This window comes from Sceloporus undulatus, chromosome 5 (assembly GCF_019175285.1).
Source record: "Sceloporus undulatus isolate JIND9_A2432 ecotype Alabama chromosome 5, SceUnd_v1.1, whole genome shotgun sequence".
Classification (NCBI taxonomy): domain Eukaryota; kingdom Metazoa; phylum Chordata; class Lepidosauria; order Squamata; family Phrynosomatidae; genus Sceloporus; species Sceloporus undulatus.
This window is the reverse complement of record NC_056526.1, coordinates 71,630,679-71,638,621: the sequence shown is the minus strand read 5'-3', so window position 1 is coordinate 71,638,621 and position 7,943 is coordinate 71,630,679. Positions and strand designations below refer to the sequence as shown.

Here is a 7,943-nt window from a genome sequence, read left to right as displayed (position 1 = left end):
CAAGGCTATAAGGCAATTTATACTGATAGTTTCCTGAGCCCATATGGCATAGAGGTTTGAATGTTGAACTCTGGAGACCAGGGTTTGAATCCACACTGAGCTATGGAAACCTACTGGGTGGTCTTGGACAAGTCACATACTGTCAGCCACAGTCATAAACCTGGAAATGATTTGAAGGCACAGAACAACAAGTTGCCTGAAACACTGACTGGTTCCCATGGATGACTAAATTCAGCAAACAAAATTAATGAAGACAAGATAATATATTGTGAGAAATCATCTGCCACACTATTTTCATATGTATTGCCCTTTGGTGGATTTGGATGCCAGTGTTGCAATGTTCAACTTTTCAAGGGCATGTTACAAATTTGATTTGAATCCAGACCTTTTCTCCCACAGGTGGAAGTGCTCTTTCCTTCATGGAAATGTTGTAATACTCTCTAGACAGGCAAAGGTGGTAATTTTCATGATCTCTTTCCCACAGTTCCCTATACGCCCCCCCCCCACTCACATCCACTTTGGAGAACTTGAAGAATGAAGCAATCTGACATATGGAGTTGGGAATGGAAAAAGGATGAAAATCATCTTCCCACTCTGTCTATCAATGGAAATGTCTGAAGCAGAATGCCAATCAAGCGATATTTCTGCTGACAAAAACAATGGCTTCATTAAATCCTTTAATTCTGCCAATTGCTAACTCTGAACTGAGCTTAGCCCAATGCTCTCTTTGTATGAACTACCTATGAGTAATCTAACATTTAATTTCAGATTTACAACTGGTTTTATTTTAAAAGGCTTGTCCTAAATCTTACTATATTATTTGCTATATTAATTGCAATATTAGAACGGAAATATCCTGACAGAAGAAAACAATCACACAAGAAACATTGTGCTTAGTTTGTTAGACTGAAACTTTTTATTTATATATATTTTTTAAAAAAATAAAAACTATTTAAAATCCTCCAGTTAGACAGCATATTATGAAAGCTTCCATGAAATGTTTTACTGTACTTGTTTTTTTTTTGATAAAGTATGCAAAGCATTAATGCTAGCGTTTAACTTTTAAAAATTTTTAACACCTAATACAGTTTCAATCTAAAGGATCACTTGCACACAAAAAATAAAAATAAACGCATTTGGTATAAAAGTCTTCCACTTTAACACCATTTTTAATTACTTGTGCCCTCAATGGCCCCAAACACACAAGACTAGTGGTACAGTTTTGTTTTTTTGCTTGTTTCAAGTGTACACACGTTTCTTTTCATGTACTTAAGTACTCTAAAGGACACTAATCCAGAATACAAGAATCATTTTCTTCAGCCTGCTGAATTCAGTTTCAACAAGGAACAAATCTATAAAGGCATCTGGGGGGGAAATCATTTTTCTTTACATTCTGACTTTCTGTACTGCTTATAGACACAAACTTCCACACAACAGCTCTTGAGTACAGGACATGCAGCAGAATGCAGGTTGAATACAAAGCCAATCAAGTTCTCCATTTGCTTGGTTTATCTGAAGACTGAAGGTTTGCAGAATGCCCACTGCTTAGAGAAAACATTTTGAGTACGAATGTCTGCATATATCTGCCCCGGACCAATCCATGGCTAATTGGAAAAGTATTTATAGCACAATAGTGCATAAATAATTTAGGTACAATATTAAAACACAGCTAGCAAAATTAAGAAAAAACTTTTATGACAGCTATATCAATCCTCCTTTGACTGGCTGCAAAGAAGCATTCCCTCCTGCCCCACACCCCAAAAGTAGCATGACATTATTCACTGGCATGACGTGAACAAGACACTTATTTGTGCCTATTGCCTCTTCTCTTCATTGCAGCAGTGCACTGTGGACAATACCATTTCCCTTTCGGTGCTTCTGTCAATCCAACACAGCCATAATGGAACCACTCTATAGGACACTGTAAGACAAATTAAAACAAAGAAGAAGAAATACAGGGTGAATCTCCTTTATTCAGAATTCCCCTCCTTCCCCCCCATTTCCAAAATTCAAAACTTTTTCATGTGTGCCTGAAATAGTGATACCTACGCTTGCTGATGGTCCAATGCATACAAACTTCCTTTCGTGCGCATAATTATTGAAAATATTATATAAAATCACCTTCAGGCTATGTGGGTAAGGTGTATATAAAACATAAACGATTTTTGTGTTTAGATTTAGATTTCTCCAAGATATCTTGTTATGTAAATATATGCAAATACAGGTATTCCTAAATAGAATAGGAAAAAAAATCCAAAACACTTCAGGTCCCAAGCGTTTCGGATAAGGAAGATACAGCCTGTACTGCATTCACTCCTGGAATCTGATTATTACAGAACACAGCAGTAGATTCTTTAACACAGTACTGTATAGATTTAGGAAGGCATTCATAGCTCCACTTTTGCTGTATGAAAGAACAGAATTCCTAGCTTTAATGGACAGCACAAGAAAAAAGGAAAAAAGGGGGGGAAAGCCTTGTCTGTTCTGAAAGCTTCATCGCTGTAATGTTATGTGTTATATCAGCAGTGTCATTTATTCTATTACTGAAAAATTATGGTTGCTCTTACCTAAAGTACTCTATGCATGCAATGGGTTTGTAAGTTATCACCTTTCAACAGTAAAGCTAACAAAAAGCCTCTACAACTCAAAATAGTGCTAAAAATGTCCACAAAATGGATTGGATCTAGACTGTCACACATCAAGTATGAATAAGTGAGTGTAGATCTGTTATGGCTAAACTGCCCCAATGATTTCAATGGGTCTGTTCTCAGCTTAACCAGGTTTGAACCTAACACCTCATCAGGTACACTGTGAGGAGCTACTGCTAGAAAAAAAAATCCTGGTACATGCACAAGCCTTTTTAGATGCCTAGTCTCTCTTTAAAATACAGTTTGCAATTCTGATTTTAAATGGAAAACTTGAATTTTCAACAGTATCGCTTTGCTCCAGTTTTGCTGTACTTACATCCTGGTTATCACAGCCCACCATTTCACCATAGGAGACCTATGAAAAAACACAATACACATCAATCAGCAAATTATTAAACATTTTCCACTCTCAAAAATATTTGACATCAAGGAGTTAAGATAGGCCGAAAATGGATACTACACTCTATAAACTTTCATATATTTGATATACATTCATGTTATGCATTTGCTTTTTGGTTCCACACACATTTTTAGACATAACAAAACCACCAAATGATGAAAATACATCCTTTTTATAATGATTAAGAGACCACTGTGTGCTAAATCTAATCGTACAGAAGCACTGAAACATTCTTCTCCTCATTCCCCCTTGGTGCCCAAAACTGTACTGTGGGACTAGGAAACCTTCTAGAGCAGATTTTTAAGTCATATGAGTGATAGAGGCTACCAGGGGAGAAGCTAGCAGAAACATGTTCAATACTCATCTGCCTTGTTTTACAAAAGTAACAATTTTAAGAGAGCACACACTACATTTTCCTTGTTAACACCCCTAACATCTGTAGTCATATTTTTTTATTTATGTAGCATGTTTGCCTTTCATTTTAACCAAAAAGCCCTGTCATATATTTTTAGACAAAAGTCTAAAAAGCCCAGATTTCTAGATACAATTTTCAACCGTCCTGGGGGAGATTGGCACCAATCTTGGGTATGTACAAATCTGGTTGCAGGTATATTTGGTTTTCAGCCAGGAACTCTTCTACAGTTTTACCCTTAGGATGATCCAAGCTGGATCACTGGTTTTACAGGGTGGGTTGGACTTTCAAACATGGAGCAAAAAATCTAAGATGGCAAGTATACCTATGAAGGAAGAGCTACTGTACATTAGAGTGAAGTGTGTATATAAAAAATGGAAATGTAATGAGCCAACACCAATATTAAAATCAAAATTTGAAACAATTGACTCCACTACTCCAGGTCTGAATCAGTTCTGCATCACTATTCTTCTAATGAAACAATTCAAAAGTATTAAAACCCTCAGTGTCCATTTAGATTTTAGATTTTTAAAAGAGGGCATGCAAATAGCTATTGTATGTGTGTGCTTGCAGTATGTCATTTCTAGAAAGCCCTGCTGCCAGGCGTTTAAGACTTTCGTCTTACTTGGTATTGCAAACGCCTGAAAAACTGTTTATTCAGACCTTTGTCATCTTCTTCTTTATGTTTTATTTCCTTTCTCCCTTATCTTTATCTCATGTCTGTAGCCAAATCTTTTTTCTGCTTTTAATTTTTTTCAATGTCAACATTTTTGTATACACTTTGTAAGCATTATGATTCTGCAGCAAACATTCAACATTCCTCATATACACTTTCCTACTTTAGATGCTATTGTGTAAGAAAGTAAATGCTACATTTCCTCACTAAACTACAAATCATTTTTGTGCACAAAACTTTAAAAAAAAAAAAAGAGGTCTGGGGATGCTGAGGAGTAACAAACCAAACCAACAAAAAGCCCCAAAAACACAGAGCACGAAAGTTAGTAAATGGTAGCCCTTGTATCTCTTATTCATACATTAGAAAGATTTTATTTAAAGGCACACTATCATACAAATGTAGTTGGTCGTCTGTATCCGTGGATTCTTTATCCACAGATTTAACCATCCACAGCTTGAAAATATTAAAAATATACATAAACTCCAAAGAGCAAACCTTGATTTTTCCATTTTATATAATGGACACCATTTTACTATGCCACTGTATATAATGGGGCTTGAGAAGCCATTGATTTTATTATCAATGGGGAGGAACCCTAGAACCAAACCCCAGGGACTAAACCAAGGACTCACTGTGGTTTTTTGAGAGCACATTCTGCACGTATCAACACATGCTGATTATAACTGCACAGCTTTATAAACCACTCCTTTATAATGTGTAGACTCAAGCATTTTATAGCATTTTAAACACTAAAATTTCAACAGAATAGTTTATTATATAATATCTGCGAGCTGAAGTGGTCATCTGTTAGCAAATGAGCCAAGATCAATGAGCCCACTAATCTGTGCTATTAAAGACTTAAAACCATCTACAGCACTATAATTAGAACGCACTGTATTTGATTATACATTATTTTATAGAATATACCTGATTGCAGATGCAGTAACGTGGCTCATTTGGATCATAGGTCCAATCAACTTGACTGTTAGCTTCTGACTCTGGTATTACTGCTGCTTGTTGAGACAGTTCTTGTGCCAGAGCAGAGGATGAGGAACATGATGATAAAGATGAAGATGAAGAAGATGAGGAAGACTGCTGACTAGAAGACTTGTTGTTGCTTCTGAAAAATAAATATATATCCAGGGATTTCCCCCTTTACTATCCATAAAACAGTTTAAATTTAAAGTATGAAGATAGAACTTTGCAGTACAGTTGTTGTACAGTAAGTTTGTTATTTCACTATCAGCCGAGAAGATTTACAAACTACAGTGGTACCCCGGGATACGAAAGCACCGCGTTACGAAATTTCCGGGATACGAAAAAATACTATAGGAAAAAACTGTTTCGGTTTACGGTTTTTTTTTCGGGTTACGAAAAAAATTTTTGGTGCTTTTCGGCGCCTTTTCGCACGAAATCGCGGCTTTTAGCGCTAGCGCCTATGGCTTTTTCGGCTTACGAACGATTTTGGGTTACGAACGGCGCCGCGGAACGGATTATTTTCGTAACCCGGGGTACCACTGTACCTTTAACCTAGATTTTACTAAGATTACTAAAAAGGAACCACTGGGCAAAGAAATGGCTGAGGTAGCCAGTGTTCAGTGAAAAAGAAAGACTACCAGATGAACCATCATGCATATATGTATTACTGTTATCTGCTACCTATCTATCCTACCTTCACAAGCATCTTTATGTATCAGATTGCTCTAAACCCAAACAGCATCACACATACGTAAGTCTGAGAATGTATTTTTTTTCCTTTTAAAAAGTAACTTGCTTCGCCCTCCAAGGCATTATGGCAGGCAAAAGTTAACTAAGCTGCAAACACACTACAGAAATAATCCAGTTTGAGACTGCTTTAAGTGTCCTGGCTCAATGCTACAGAATACTGAGAACTGCAGTTTTGTGAGACTTTTAGCCTTCTCTGTCAAAGAGCTTAGGTGCCACAATAAACTACAATTCCCAGGATTCCTTAGCAATGAGCCAAAGCAGTTAAAACAGTCTCAAACTGGATTATTTCTACAGTGTGTTTTGGGCCAAGAACAGCAATACAAAACACTGGGTCCTATTTTAGACTTCCATTTAAGACTCCTCAATATTATTGATAATAGATTGTATTTCCTGATTCCTATGGACAATGGTAAAGAAGCTATCATTTGTATAAACCTACTTGCTTTTTCGACCACTCCGTGAATCTGTGGTTGTAGAATTCAATGTCTGTGACAACGTAGATGCCAAAGCAGATGATGAATATCCAGCTGAGTCTCTGGATAATGAGAATTCTCTTCCAAGGTGGAAGTCATTGTTCTTAAAAGCTTCATAACTTGCTTTTAAGCTTGATGTCCGTCTTCCTTCCTTCATCTACAAGAAAAAACGCTGATATTAATATAGAGTGGCACTTCATCACACTTCAAATAGACCTGGTGAAATCAATGGGACAAGTTAGTTATAACTAAGGAGTGAAGAAGTTGGACAGCCCTGACTGGGTCGGGACCACGGCGACTGCAAAGCCCACTCCCAAAGTGGACCACCACTGCAGTTCCAAGCCATGCTGGCCAGAAGTTGATCTAAATGAACTCCTTTTTAGGCCGGCTTTTCGCAGCTTGGCATGGCCTTGCCACAGCTTCCAACTGCTTTGGGGGCATGCATCATCTGAACGTCATGCCACCGAAGTGGCCATAACCTGCTTTATTTGGCTTGTTTGCTTCGGGCCTAAGTCTCCTTTATTTCAGTCAGTATAGTCCATGACTAAGTCTGGACCCAACACACAATGTACTGTTGCTTAGAAACATTTAAAATCTGTTCTGAAATCAAGTGCCACAGCATTATTTAAAGAGTAAAGTGTTGTTTCTAAAACTTTATGCCATCTTTCCTATAAAAGATGCCTCAAGAGGTCACGTTAGGTGTTCCCACCTGCCCATTACAGACCATTTCAAAAGGAAGTACACGTGCAGCTAAGTGTGCACAAGACTGCAGGTTAAGCTACCTGGGTACCTTAATCACTTCAGATGTACAACTGACTTTAGTGGAAACATTTTGAATTCCCTGAATAAAAGCAATGCTTCTTTTCTGGTAGAACCAAGCGCCATGAAATTTCAACTTGCAAAGAAACGAAAATCACTGAAAATTCCTAAATTCCCAATAGTAATGTAAACCAAATAAAATTTATTCCCCAAACAGGCTGCTTAAAAACATAATTTGAGTTCCTTACCTGTGCTGTGGCTTGCACTGCCTGAGCTGCTGCCATGGTAATAGCACCAGCTCCAGCTCCTGAAGATAATGAGCCCAGGTTATACGATGCCAATGGCTGAGAAGAATTTGCATTATATGCACTGTTGGATGAGGATGATGAATTACTGTTTCGACACCCTTGATGAACAAAGGGAACATATTTATATAGTCTAAAGTGAAAACTTAAATTAGATTTAAATTTCAGAAAGCTGAAAATCAGCTGTATCTTTTTGTGAAAACTGTAGGGAGAATTCTCATTAAGTAATAAGAGTTAGATGATATAATGATATTTCGGAAGTCTTGTCACTCCTCTTTTCATCAGATTTTCCCACTTGTTTATTCTTTCACCCCAGGATTAAAATGTAAAAAGACCATGGGGAAAGTGAACTCTTCAATTTATATATCAATAAATCATTTAATATGATTAAAAGTGTAGTGCTGTTGGTATCCAAATTTGATTACAGGGTGACTCTTTTAATGAAGATGGTAACATTACATTATATACTTTTGAAAGTGCATGCCTTTAGAACCAAATTAATAAAATTACTATTTAGCTAATTGGTTTTTAAAAAAACTTGT

At 37.0% G+C, this 7,943-nt stretch overlaps 1 protein-coding gene across 2 annotated transcripts in view; it reads right to left on the bottom strand.

Annotated features, from left to right (window-relative positions):
* Positions 1–893: 893 nt before the first annotated feature.
* ING3 (inhibitor of growth family member 3) overlaps positions 894–7,943 on the bottom strand; it is a 14,647-nt gene continuing 7,597 nt past the window's right edge. The window contains exons 8-12 of one of the 2 annotated variants that reach the window (XM_042469524.1): positions 7,345–7,403; positions 6,304–6,494; positions 5,064–5,256; positions 2,965–3,003; positions 894–1,921 (exon numbers count right to left, since the gene is read on the bottom strand). In XM_042469524.1, the coding sequence (XP_042325458.1) occupies positions 1,805–1,921; positions 2,965–3,003; positions 5,064–5,256; positions 6,304–6,494; positions 7,345–7,403 (599 nt within the window). In that variant the 3' untranslated portion in view covers positions 894–1,804. Of the gene's footprint in view, positions 1,922–2,964; positions 3,004–5,063; positions 5,257–6,303; positions 6,495–7,344; positions 7,503–7,943 lie in introns of both variants that reach the window. The other variant, XM_042469523.1, reaches the window with a different exon arrangement.